Source organism: Centropristis striata, chromosome 13 (assembly GCF_030273125.1).
Source record: "Centropristis striata isolate RG_2023a ecotype Rhode Island chromosome 13, C.striata_1.0, whole genome shotgun sequence".
Taxonomy (NCBI): Eukaryota; Metazoa; Chordata; class Actinopteri; order Perciformes; family Serranidae; genus Centropristis; species Centropristis striata.
Genome location: NC_081529.1, coordinates 18580766 through 18595748, shown reverse-complemented (window position 1 = coordinate 18595748; position 14983 = coordinate 18580766). Strand labels below are relative to the sequence as shown.

Here is a 14983-nt window from a genome sequence, read left to right as displayed (position 1 = left end):
TGCCCTCACCTTGCATAGCTTGTCGAGTTGTCAGACTAAACCGTCAACCCTATCAACGGCCATTCACATCTGGAGAGGAGATGGACATCACATGATGATTACATCAGATAACCACATACCGGATCGGTCGTGGCCCGGGGTTAACAACGATCGCGTCCTCCATTGCATCGCAAGATGGAATCGAAAAATATATTACTGGGAAACCTAAACCTAAATTAAAGATCCAAAATATCAAAATCTGTAAAGAGGAATTCACCATTGACCCATGCAATATGCAAACTTTACACAAAGCTGGGAAGGTAAAAGAACTGGAACATGAAATGAAAATATCCTTGGTCTGGTGGAAACTAGATTTACTGGATAAGGAGAGTTCATAACATCTGAAGGACATAAGATATTTTTTAGTGGCGAAAAGGAAGGCTATTGTTATAATGAAAATATTGATTAATTCAGTTTTAAAATTGTATCTGTACAATCATGTTGATATCACAGGACGTGGCATACTCAGAAGCCACTTTCTGCTGGAATATATTAATCCATAATTTAATTCATCTGAATTTTTAACACAGCTGTACCATACTGACAAAACTATTGTACAATTTTACAACACATGTACTTCACCATCATTTTTACAATCAATGAGAAAATTGGAAAAACAGTTTAGTAACATTAAATGCACTTTCACTTATCAAACAGTGATTTTCATAAAGTAAAGCTCAAAGCCAGTGCAAACAATCACAACATTTTCACATAACTGACAACAGCTCTGAACTATTATCAACATTAAAATTGTCCACTGTACAGTTGGACGGTAGAGATGGTCAGAGTGGTGCCCATCCTTCCTTCCTTCCTTCCTTCCTTCCTTCCTTCCTTCCTTCCTTCCTTCCTTCCTTCCTTCTTCATTCATCCATCTAGGATGAGTGTTAATAGCATTCTGGTAACAAATTAAAGTTATTCAGTATTTCAGAGACACAGTTAATTAAAAAAAAAAGTTCCGGCCCCACTATTCCACTACAAAAAGACACACTATGCAAACAGTTTTTGTCTGTCTATTCCTCTTAGTGTCCATCTTTTCCTCAGTCCATCCATCAGGTGGGTGGAGGCTGCACACTATGTGGTATTGTGCTGTTTGATCCACAGTCGATGTACTCGAACGTCTCTAGGGAGAGCTGCTCGTAGTGGGCCAGATAATACACTGCCATAGACATCCTGCAAGGAAACGAAGACAAAACATTGCAGAATTATACTGAAAACCACAAAGGTTACGCTAGTTAACGAAAAAGAAAAAAAATAGAATTGAAAAAACATTCTCTTTAACTGAAATAAAAATAAAAACAAGAGTTTGAAAAAATGATAAGTGAAACGGTATTGTGTGGTTACATTACTAACAAAAACGAATTAAAATTATAGTGAACACGTCCTTCGTTTTCGTCTCTGTCAACTGTTCTTATACATAAACCTTTTTGGTTGAAATTAAATGAAATTATTTAGCTCCGACCAGTTCAGCGTTTCACTCCAATCAATATTCAAAACATCCAGAGCTGCAAAAGTTAATAATCTTATTGGGACTGAGATGGATAAGGCAATGGAAACAAAGGCACAATTTATTGTGACCTTTTTTAATCTCGCACCCAACAAATACCCCATTACAAAAAAAAATAACACAAATAAAAACTGAACTAAAACTAAGCATTTTCAAAAAAACAACCCCCCCCCCCCCCCCCCCAACAAACTGAGTCTAAAAACAAATTAAAACTAAATGAATTTGAAAACAAAAATTCACAACAAAATAAAACTAATGACAAATACAAAACTATTATAAAATACAAAACTATTATAACCTTGATAACAACTTGAAAACTGCAACACAGGAGTGTACTTTACCATAATTTAGCTCCAAATCAAACCTGTGAATAATAAGACTGGCTTTTTACTATATTTGTCATCAAAGACCCAAACTAACAATTGATTGATCCTACTAACAAGTACTGTGAAGTATTTAAGCCTGTTCAGAAGAGTATCAAAGTATGTCATAGAACTCCATTGTTACCCAAAAACTATTAAAATGATCTCTAATCTGGGTGACATGTTCCTTCATTACTATGAACACACAAACTGTAGTTTATTTTTGACTTAATGTTCAATGTCCCTTAAACTGAAAGTTTGGAATTAACTCTGGTGCCGTTCATTTTTCTGACACTTTTCCTGCCAAAATGATGGCATAAACAAGTCAGGCAAGTCTTATATAAGTAAGACTTCAAAAGAAAGTTTGTGTGTCTACAAAGAATGTGCAAGGCAAGAAAAAACTTCCTTGTTTGCAAGTACAACACAGCTACAGTATAGCACTGCTCTCTGCTCTTTTTCTTCACCAACCACAGAATATATTTGATATGCTGAGAATATGTTTTTTCTGTATATTCTGTGTTGTTCCTGTGGACCCCAGGAAGACTAGCTGGTTACTAAGGTGCCAGCTAATGGGGATCCTTAATAAATAAACAAATAAACAGAAGCAGCAGTGAAGTTCAAAGCAGTGAAATGTACAACACTTCAAAATGGTGAATGATGCATGGAGCAATCCAGTTAATATTTGAGGTATAAACAAATGTTTGCTCCTGAGTCACATGAGCAGAAGTCAACACAGGTCATTCCCCTGTTCACAGGCATTCATCTCAGCACTGATCGTAGCGAAACCATCCTCAGAGTGACACTGAATTACTTCCCATACATGTAGAGAACTATGTGTTGTATAGCACAACACATTTTTTTGGACAGTTCTTGTGTCCTTTCAAGACAATAAAAAATGTGTTGAAATCGGTTCCCCATAGCAACAATGAAAGTTATAGTAAAAAATAATTTTTGCCTGTATGCTGTAATGATGTAGGACCCATCACTCATAAAAACTTCATTGAGTAAATATGTCTGGAGGGCTTTTAAAACAAAGATATGATTTATTCTAGGGTTTTTAAGGTGTTTTGGTGCCCTGAAACAACACTTAACACATGACGATACTTACTGTAGGTGCAGATACAGAATGTGGATGGGCAAGGAAGCTTTCTTACAGTAGTCACTGCAGAGAGAGTGGTAAAAAACAGCTAATGAGTACCAAAAAAAAAAAAATACAATGACAAAATATATGACTGGACCAACAGACTTTTATTTAACAGAGTTGCACATGCATTTTGAAATGTTTTATTATAACTCTTTACATGCATGATGTAAGCATGAGCTTTTAGTAAACTTCTTCCACACTTCCACAAATTTAAACTAAAACTTATAAAAGTTAAAATAAGATAAATAAAAAAATAAAATCCCCCAGAGGGATTAATGAGACTCTGGAGGTGACGTATGGTTTTCTATTGTCACGTAATCGCTTAGCGTCAGTTTCGACCGTGATCTGTGATCACATACAGACGGATTAAACACGGGAGACGCAACTGTGGCCGCCATCGCTAACTGCACAACATCACCGGCTGATCAAAACAAAGCAGCATGGCTAATTATCATAAACATAGCGACCTGCATCGCTAAGTGAACACCTCTTGCAGCAGCAGCACATACACACTGTACTGCTACAGAGCTAACTGTTAGCCTATTAGCAATTTGCAGACTCCAGCTCTGCAGCTGGGAGAGACTGCTGCAGGAGGACTGTGCCGCTTTGATTCGTTGTAACGCCCGCCAATGTAATAATGTCCGCAAACGTAATAAACCACAAACGTAATAAAAATCTGCAGCTTTTAATGTAATAATCCCGCAAACGTAATACATTTTCCACAAACGTAATAACCGCTGCCTACTACAAACGTAACACGCGATTTCCCACAAATGTAATAACTATTACGTTTGCAGGGATTTATTACGTTTGTGGGGAAGTGAAAATCTTCAACTTTCAAGATTGTAATAACTTTCCACAAATGTAATAACGCAATGAATAATGGTCGTTGTGGTTGTTATGGGGTTTATTTTGATGCAACACACGTATCTGGAAACACACTAGTAAAGCTGTAACAAGTATCCTGTTAAACTGTAGCGACCGGACTTCCTCTGGACTACATTGGTCGCCATGACAACGGGACAAACCAGCAACTGTCACGCTATCAGGTTGCTACTGCCATCCGTGCGTAAAGAAGCAACTACTCTAGTCTGGTCTGAAATCAGGTGTGTCTACACAAGCAACACGAATAATCAGAAAAAATAAGGGGGGGTGGGGGGTGGTCCAGTTAATAACATAACACACACGCACGCACGCACGCACACACACACGGAACCGTATTGTGCTTTGGGAATATTGTTGTTGTGGCATTCATACCAATAAATTTTAATTGAACTGATTGTCAGATTATTGTCTATTTAGACTAAGTGTTGTGTATACAAACAAGCAATTAATCCAGATTTATTAATAATTTTGTTACAAAACCAAGTGCAAAAAATGCAAATTTGAAAAGCAAAACAAGACACTGATTGTATCCCCTGTCAAACTCACTGAACTGAACCGTATGGGGGGAACTGTTTATAGCACCACTGTGTGTAGAACCACAGACAAACCCAACTGAGCTTCTACAGTAAAACACTCTCTCAAGAGGTTGATGGTAATATATCAAATGAACTTGGTGAACTAAAACAATGCACAGTACAACAGGCCAGTAACAATTGGATATTTTTTATCCTCACTAAACACTATGGCCGCGTTTCCCAGATTCGCTCGTTCTTAAGGACTTAAGAAGGCTCTTAAGAAGGGTTCGGCTAAGAAGGAGCGCTAAGATAGGGGTGTTTCCCAGATGCGTTCTTTACTGCCTTCTTAAGATCCCGCCAAAGAAGCTTCTTAAGAAGCTCTTAGTGGGAGCTGTCCACCGCCGTGGTGCTGAAATATAAATCAATCGATGCCAGGCAAATCGATCACCCACCACTTTATCAGCGCTTAAGTCACCCCACACACCTGTGCAATAAGGCTACGTGTGTGTGTGTGTGTGTGTGTGTGTGTGTGTGATCACAGCTAACAGGTGTATCCGAGTAGTAATCAAGCCATTAACGCATATATACCCCACTGGCGGACCTCGTCCCGCGTGGTGGGCATCCTGATGTGTCTCCGGGCATGGCGCAGGAGGATCGGTGTCACGGCTGCCACACTCCATGAAACCGGTGCCTTGCTGAGGCCGGTGCCGTCCCCCACCACCTCCAGGAAGCTCCCCACTGCGTAAAAACGCAGCGCGGCCAGGAGTTGCACCTCCGGGCTGAGGGCAAAATTGCAGCGGGTTGCCCTCTGGATGTGTGGTGACACGAGCGTGACGAGGCGGTGGATCTCCTCCAACGACTGGACAGCCCGGTCCGACAGCACGTCGAGTGGGGAGAAGTGCTGACGCACATAAGCGTTTATATAAACCGTCTGGCTTCGCGCACGGCGACGCTGTTGGTTCGCAGCGAGAATATGCTGTATTGCAGCCATGGTGTCTCACACGCGTGGACTTCGGCAACGCCTTAATATAGACTTGCAGGTGGAGACCCTCTTGATGAGCTGAGTTCAATTACACCTGTCAGTTTCCCTCATATCTGTGAAATACCACAGGGTTGTTGATGTTTTTATAGCTACTGTAAACTCATATGCAGATGCCGAATGTGTGTGAAAACGTAAAGAGTGATAGTAATGATGATTTATTTTATTTATGTAGCTACAGGAACACATGGGCAATTCTTTATTTTTATATCGTTATTTTTCTTCTTATGCTATTATTTTTCTTGCGTCAATGTTCTGCAGCTATGAGCGCACATTCATCATTACGCAGGGTTTTAGTATTCCTTTGTGTCCGATATAACTTTCCCTGATGCGGCTGCACTGAGCGTTTGGTCGCTAAGAAGGCTGTTAAGAGTGGGTCAGGGCGATCTTACACTTCCTTCTTAGTGAAAGATCTTCTTAAGCTAAAAACGACTCTGGGAAACACTTCCTTCTTTCACAGCGCTCTTAAGAGCGTCCCTAAGACGCTCTTAGCGCTTAAGAGCTTCTTAAGCGCTTAAGAGCTTCTTAAGCGCTAAGAGCGAATCTGGGAAACGCGGCCAATAACGTTAGGCCGGACGGTTTTCCCCTACCTGTTTATTGACATGGCTGAAAAGAATTTATCGACAGAGACAGATTGTGGTTGACAGAGGGAGATAGCTTGATAAAAAATTATTTCCGTGAGAAAAGAGAGAGAGATTTAATTTCAAATTCCCGTTGGCAAAAAAATATGAAGAAATCTGGATTTATTGCTCGTTTGTAAACACAACACTCATCAGTCTAAATACGAACCTAAAGGTTTATTAATTCAATTCAATTCAAATTTGCTTTTAAATCGATAGATTTGACAGGTACTGATGCGTGGGTCAGGGCTTCTTTGGTTCAGCACCGCAGACAACGGTGTGTGTGTGTGTGTGTGTGAGAGAGAGAGAGACAGAGAGAGAGAGAGAGAGAGAGAGAGAGAGAGAGAGAGAGAGAGAGAGAGAGAGAGAGAGAGAGAGAGAGAGAGAGAGATTGCGTATGCAAAGAAAGAATTCTGTTTAAACATAAAATAATTTTGTGAACTGAAAAGGAGCGTGCTTGCGGGGGGTGGGGGGTGTTGTGTGATAGCGGAGCGGAGAGCCATCAACTGGATTTTGCACCCATGCTCAGTATTAGCATAGTGTGTATAGGCAAACAAACAAACAACAACAACCACGACCACTATTCATTGCGTTATTACATTTGTGGGAAGTTATTACAATCTTGAAAGTTGAAGATTTTCACTTCCCCACAAACATAATAAATCCCTGCAAACGTAATAGTTATTACATTTGTGGGAAATCGCGTGTTACGTTTGTAGTAGGCAGCGGTTATTACGTTTGTGGAAAATGTATTACGTTTGTGGGATTATTACATTAAAAGCTACAGATTTTTATTACGTTTGTGGTTTATTACGTTTGCGGACATTATTACATTGGCGGGCGTTACATTCGTTCTTACTCTTCTTAACGAGCCTCTGCAACGTCATTCTGGATGCTTGCTGCTTCCCCTCCTTCTCCTCCTCTTCTTCTTTTTATTTTACTGCCCCCCACAGGTCACAAATAGAGGTTTGGATAACTCACAAATCTCGCAAGGCTGATTTTCAACGCAACGAGAAATATCGTCGACTTTAATCTTGTGAGATCTTGTCACACCCCTATCATTAACCCAGCATTTTTGAATTGTAACTTTTTGGTTTTGCAACAAAAGACACAATTTGCTATTATTTCAAGTTTATGTATCAGGAAGATACAGTCAGTAACAGTGGCAGCTCACCAGAGGTCAGGGTCTGTCAGCTTGATGGGGATCACGAAGGATTGCTGGAAGGAAGAACAGAAACAGAAGATCATTCCCATCACTCATCCCCAAAGCATCCACACTTTCCATAAGTTACATTAATCAATCCCAGAATTTTTTCTGATATCAAGACTTAAAAATAATCAAATAATCAAAACGTTGAACATAATGAACTATATTCAACTGTGTTTCATGACATCAGACAAAACAAATATGTAAAGAACTGCAATTTATAACAAATTGCTGTTTCCCATTTAAATAATTTAAGTGATGATATTAATGACTTACTATTCTTGATCATGCTTTTCCTAAATTGTTATAGTGTAGTGTGCAGCGGTCCATCAGTAGATGATACGATCTATTCCTAACAGGATCTGATTTCTCACCGTCATGATGGATAAAGGTTTGACGAAAGTGACGTTCTTAATGGAAACCGTTCCCACCACCATGTCAAAGTTCAGGGCCTGCACTGTCAGATTGTAGGCCTGCACCGCCACAAAGTTGTTGTTGGTGATGTTCAGGACATTCTACGAGGAAACACAGTTATGATTTTATAACACATGATACATCAACCTTAAAATGAGAGTAAATACCATTGTTTTCTTGCTCCAACTATCACTACTTTCACTTCTCTTTCATTCTCTCTACCCACCGTGATGTTGATCTGGATATCCTTATCATGGATGTAGACAAAAGAAGACTTGACAGCTACTGGAGAAAGGAGGACAGAGCGAGGAAACAGGAAAAACAACACCAGGGAGCTGACCAGGAGGCACACGACAACAGACACAGCAACATACAGCTTCCTGAGGAGACATGTCATTAAAACACCATTACTCCAGTGAAACAAACTGAGACAAATCCTTTCATGTAATCAGACGCGGTTTTACAATAGAGGCAAGGTAGGCAACTGCCTGGGGCCCCACCAACTTCCCCGAACTGCAGGGGCCCCCAGACCAGCTGCCCACTCTCCATTCAGCTGGGAATCGGGGCCCTCAGTGATCCCCAGCCATTGCGTTTTTAAATGTAAATGTAAATTTGTATGTTTAAATCGGAAACAAAGACAACAAACTAAAATACAAAGAAATAAAGTATCCGTCTACACCCCCTCCCATTTCGTGTTATAATGGACTATTCCATCCAGGCCATGATCGAGAGTTCCAAAGTTATGTGACGGAAGTGGAGGGAAGTTTGGAAGACGTTACGTGATCGGTGAAATTGATATCAACAGTTGGAAAATGAAGCGAAACTACCCAAGTGGTGCCACCAAAAGAAGGAAGCGGGAGGAGGCGAAATAAAAAAAATGACACACTCCCGAAGTTGACAACATTTTTTAATGTTTCGACAACACCGCCGGTTGTCGAGGAGCAGCAGGAGGAAGCGGCTAATTCAGAAGGGGAGGAGGTAACCATAGTAACCGCGTCATGCTCGAGCTCTGACAGAAGAGATGTCAACAATGAGGAGGTGGTGAGTAGCAGCCCTGATTCTGTTGACCACCACGAAAGTGTTGTTATCATCGGAGATGATCCGGCGTTGTGGCCCAACGTTTTCAGTGACTGTCAACGTAAACTGCAAACTAGTAACTAACTGTAAAAAATGTTTGTAGAAATTACAGTAAAACACTGTAAAATTGCATCTGAAATAGGTCGTAAACATTGTACATCACCCTAGTAGATACATTTAGTTACTGTAAATCAAAGAATAGTATAAAACTTTAAATTCTACAGCCATAAACTGTAGAAAAGAAAGTAAAGTTGTAAAGTTAATGGAGAAATACCATGATGACACAATTATCCTAAAAGTAATGGGATTATTCAGTATAAAATTACAGTTTTTGCTGATATTTACATTTACATACGCTCACTGTATTTTTACGGTGAAGTTCTGGCGACCACAGCTGGTATTGTACCGTAATTTAAACAGATTTTTGTTTTTACAGTGTATATAGCCTATATGTATACATATGTATAGTTGAAATGATCCCTATCTTGACAACAGTGAAACGCTGCTTACATAAATCTATCAATAATAATAATAATCAAATAATATATGTAAAAAGTAAAAAACAATCTGAGTGGAGCCATTCTGCATGATGAGTACTTTTACTTTTGATACTTTAAGTACATTTTGATGTTGATACTTTTTTACTTTTACCTCAGTAAGTTTTGAATGCTGGACTTTTACTTGTAGTGGAGTAATTTCATAGTGTTGTATCAGTACTTTTACTTAAGTAAGAGATCTGAATACTTATTCCACCACTGTTAGTTACATTCCAACAGTGCGTAAACAGCGTCAGGTGAGTGTCACCATGGTGCTCACCTAGCAGCAGGATTTTAACCACGTTCATCATGGTATTTCTCCATTAACTTTACAACTTTACTTTCTTTTCTACAGTTTATGGCTGTAGAATTTAAAGTTTTATACTATTCTTTGATTTACAGTAACTAAATGTATCTACTAGGGTGATGTACAATGTTTACGACCTATTTCAGATGCAATTTTACAGTGTTTTACTGTAATTTCTACAAACATTTTTTACAGTGTGTGTGTGTATATATGCTGTAAATATATATATATATACAGCAAAAAAAGTCAACAGAATTAAATAACATAAAACTCTTTTTGTTAAAAGTAAGGATTTGTAGGGCCCCCTAGATAAATTCGCCTTGGGCCCCCAAATTGCTAAATCCGCCACTGCATGTAATACATTACATTAGAACTCATTAGGACCAACAGTGACGCAGGTAAAAGGTTCGACTGTGTGTGTGTGTGTGTGTGTGTCTGTGTGTGTGCCATATGCACATCTGGGGCCTCATGTATCAACGGTGCGTATGATACATTGCGTACGCTGTTTTTCCCGCAAACGCCACATGTATGAAAAGTGAACTTGCCGTGAGAATATGCGGACCGCTCCGCAACCTTTCGAAGTGCTGTGAAAATGTGCAGTAGCACCGCAAACTTTTGTTTGGTGGAAACTACTGTCTTTTATGCTCTATTTAAAATGTGTTTCATATCTAAACTCAAACTACACACAACTGGCATTGTATTTACAGTTTATAGGTCTCGGACAATGGAGGAAAATGCTATTTTCCACCCTCAATAACCCATTCTAAATATGAGGGGATAGATGATTTTCTTTTCATCTATTATCACATTTTAGATTTCACCTGCGTACTGCTGCTTACTTGTGCAATGAAAGTATGTTGAAGTCTATATGTTTTGATGTTAAGATTGTATATTTTCTGAAATCTATATTCTGCTATTTCCACTATTTTTATATACCGAATTTCCCTCCGGGGATCAATAAAGTACTTTAATGGAGCGCATATGATTTCCACAGTTAACCTGCCTTAATTGCTGTGTCAAAGTCCCGATCGCCGACCGTTTCCCCTTTGGTTTAACATGGAGATGTTAACGCTGCAGGTGCTCAGCGATCCATGACGCACAGATCCCTCTCTCCGGAGAAAAAACGTGATTTGGAAATCCTTTCAGAATAAGTCAGGCGTTATGCATATTTGATCCCGTATGTGATGTGTAATTGGGACAACAAGTTAAGTGTGGCTTATAAACTGATGCGTAAAAATGCTTTTGGCAGGCATTACGCACTGGCTGCCCTAACGGCTCTGAATAAGATTAACAACGGTGGAGTTTAGAAGGAGCGTGTGTTGAGGGACCCTTCTGCCATGGTGCAGGTCTCTGATCCGGCTGCGTTAACAGCCACAGTGACACCTTGTTGCTGATCCCAGAGCTGAGGCAACAAAAAGCTAATTTTTCCTGCCTCCACCCCGGAGATCACCACGTCCACCTCGAGCGCAGTGGCAGTAAATTGATTTGCCGTTGTTTTGTTGATAAGCAGCGGACATGCCGGCGATTTATAGTCATCTGCATATTAATTTTCGGGAGGAGGCGGGCGTGGTTGGTGGCTCGTGCATGTGCGCTCAGTTCCATGCTGGTTGGGATGTATCAAGGAAAGGTGCACTGAACCTGGCGTAAGCACAGTTTGATACATGTGGAGGGGAGTTTGCGTACGTACTTTTCTAGTTTTGGGAGTACGCCATCTTTCAGTATGAAAGCTACGCACTCTTTGATACATGAGGCCCTAGGTGTCTGAATCTCGCCACAGACTGTGATTAAGTGTTTGTTTCTTACGTGTGTCTGGGTCTCAGCCTCTGATCGTTACAGGGGATGACAGCCACAAGCTTGCTCTCCTGACCTGGAACACACATGGAACATGGTTTCAATACTGAAAGGAAGTTGGTCTTGGATCCCCAGGGCTGGGAATTTTTTTATACTGGTTTCAATACAAAACCTCAACAATAATGGCAGACTACTTTTTTTCTATTAACAAGAAGCTAAAGTTCTCAAAAGCTAAAATTGAGCATATCTAGCAAAATTTAGACATTCGTGAATGCACTGAACATTTTGTTCTATACAAATTCTTTTGATCGAATAAAAGATGAAATAAAATATTGTGCACATTTATCTTCCCAGTTAAAGTCCAATTACACTGCAAATGTTTAATATTTTAGCCAAGTTTTGATGTAAATTTAGATTTATTATAGGTTAATCAATAATAAAAAGGCCTAATATAGGCCTAATGTGGTCAGATGTTAGGATGTGCAGATCCATTGCAGTATGTATACAGGGTGTATAGAAGTGTGTTCAACGCTTTACAGTTTAGTCATGTCAGAAAGGGATCTATTCACAGCCAGTGTAGAGTGAACGAAGGATTATAGAGACAAACAATTATTTAAACCGTGGTTATTAAAGATAAAGTAAAATGACTGATGGAAAAAATAGAAACATTTAGCAGCACTCTAGGATGAGATGTAAGGAACTTCAGATTACAAACAAAGACTAAAGTAAGGGACCGTGTGTGTGTGTGTGTGTGTGTGTGTGTGTGTGTGTGTGTGTTACCTCTGGGTATACGACCAGTCCCCTGGCAGGTGGGACAGTGCACCGTCTCTCCAGAGCTGTGTCTCCTGCTTTCTTCCTTCTCAATTATCGGCTTGCTGTCACTGTCCTGACCACACACACTGTGCTGTGAACCCGCCCCCCCAGTGCCACTATCACACCTGGTGGGAACTGCCCCCATACCTGAAGACACACAAGAACATTTCAATTACAGGTCAACTATTGGCGCAAAAAATGCAAACGTTGTCGGTAAAAAAAAATCACAATTTCAAGACATATTAAAATTTAACTATGACTTTTTTCTTATCATTATTTTCTCAAATTATGACTTTTTCTGGTGAAATATTACACTTATATTATAACCCCCAATAAAATTAGTACAAGCTACATTTGTTATAATTTATTATATTCATATTATATTTGAATGACCGTCATAATCTTTTTTTCTGCGTTTTTACATCAGATATTCAAACTTTTAGTACTCCGGGTTACACTCCCCTTAACACTAACAGTGAATTCCCTTTTAAACGGCATCTCATGATTGCTAGAAAGGAAAAGAGGAATAATCACAGTTACAAGTTTCAATTCTTTTATCGGCACCTGACTATTGCTGGAAGACCAACGAGAGAAATGTAAATGAAGAAAGAGGAAGAAGGAAGTAAGGATCTAAAAGCATAAATAGAGTATAGTAACTAGTATAAATAGAATACAAAATAACAGAGTGTGGTGAGACTCCCTGCTGAGAGGCTACAGCTGCACAACACACCTGCAGAGCAAACATAATGAGGAAATAATCACGCTTATAACAAAAAATACTAATCAGCATGGACTTTAGTTTCCTAACTTCACCTTGGTATCATAAAAGACTTACGAAAGTTACAAATATTTAAGTCTAAATAATGTCAGCTGATTTAATTGAATATGAAATGAAAATTAATTAGTAGATATATAATAATACATTTAGCTGCAATTTAATATGCATAAAAATGTGGACTAGAAAGCCATTTATTCATATTGGTGACATCATATAAATGTTTTTGAACTGCTGCCTGGTATAAGTGTCTGTAATGGGCCACTGGAATATAGAATAATAATAACAATGCTGCACTACACTTACTCATGTTTTTTTTATTATAAAAATCTGTTTAAAAAGCTTTGTAAATGGATTCATTCGCATTCAAATGTATCAATGCTGTATATAAATAAACTAGAGATTATTTAATTAGTCATAAATAAGTGAATTTTCTTATTTCATCTTAATAGGATTTACTGAAAATTGTATTTTAAAGTTGTATTTCTAACAGGCTTTTAAATGTTTCTTCTGGTAATTTTTAAAATGCAATATTATATATATATAATAATAAAATAAATGTATTTTATATACTTTTTATACTAATGATACTAAATATATATTATATATATAATACATATTTTATATCAAAAGGGAAATAATAAAATAAATATTTTTTGTATTATTTAATACATAATATCATTATATATATATATATATATAGTAGTAACAATGAGCCCTATCTTTACCAAATTAAAACGCTGCTTACATAAATGCAACAATACAAATAATGTAATAATATATTAAGAATATATAAAACAATCTGAGTGAGGACATTCTGCATAACGAGTACTTTTACTTTTGATACATTTTGATGCTGATACTTTTAAATACGTTTTGAATGCAGGACTTTTACTTGTAGTGGAGTAATTTCACACTGTGGTATTAGTAGCTACTTTTACTGAAGTAAAGGATCTGAATACCTTTTCCACCAGGAAATAGAAACAAAGGTAGTAAACAACAACAAAACAACGTCGTGCCAGGTATGCTGATGAGATATCAAGGCATAATTTACTAATGTTTAACTCTACATGCATTAGGCTAACGTTATTCATTCAACAAATATTAAAGGACAGGTATAAGTACTGACGAGTTGTTTATGAAAGTTTCTGCAGTGGATCATTTCTCAACAAGATGTCTACAACATGTCGCACTTTGATTTCCGCCTCTCTCCGGATGATTCTCAGCAGTTCAGCAGGTTTAAAACTAGCTGATTACAGATTACCTGAGCGCCGAGCGTCTCTTCACAGGTGCTGACAGGTTCTCAGTCTTCAGGAGAAATCAGGTGTTTTGCAGATGTTCGGCGGTGCAGGACAGCTGACCAACTGTGCTGCTGCCTGTCACACGGCCCCGACACCCTCCCACACAAACACTTCCTGTCACAACCTTCAAAGTAAAATATCAATCAACGCAATTCATCACATTTTTTCAGGAATATATCTAGTACAGGGATGGGCAACTTAAATGCTGGAGGGGGCCACAATTTTTCATCGACACTATCACGGGGCCACATATAGGACCGTGCACTTAACCAGATATGATGAAACTGCATTTTTAAACATGTTTACAGTGCAGTAGGCCAACTTAACATATTTCATGCTCAAATGCATGTATAACAGTATAAATAGGAATAAAGGTTTTGAAGCAAATAAAAAATAACCACTTATTGTGATTTCTTTTTTTCAGTGCAAGAACAGCAGACCATTGTCTTATTGTCCTAAAACATCCCTCTGGATTTACTTTGCTTAATCGTTATAAATCTATAATATTTATTAAATTACATATTAGTCAGTGAAGTGACAAAAATGATTTTCAGCTTCCTATGGATCTCTTCTTTGAGAGATCTGCTTATCAAAATGGAAATTGTAACCACGGTAACAGGAAACTTCCAAAGATCATTTCCCTTTTATTTTGAA

General features: G+C 38.5%; 1 protein-coding gene across 1 annotated transcript; it reads right to left on the bottom strand.

Moving 5' to 3' along the window:
• Positions 1-336: 336 nt before the first annotated feature.
• LOC131984104 (transmembrane protein 106B-like) lies at positions 337-14428 on the bottom strand. The gene is made up of 8 exons (XM_059348986.1): positions 14293-14428; positions 12221-12400; positions 11453-11516; positions 7956-8109; positions 7690-7830; positions 7283-7326; positions 3014-3067; positions 337-1209 (listed from the first exon to the last, which is right to left on the bottom strand). Exons 2-8 carry the CDS (start codon positions 12396-12398, stop codon positions 1089-1091), a joined length of 756 nt encoding a protein of 251 aa, XP_059204969.1. The 5' UTR covers positions 12399-12400; positions 14293-14428; the 3' UTR covers positions 337-1088.
• Positions 14429-14983: the final 555 nt, after the last annotated feature.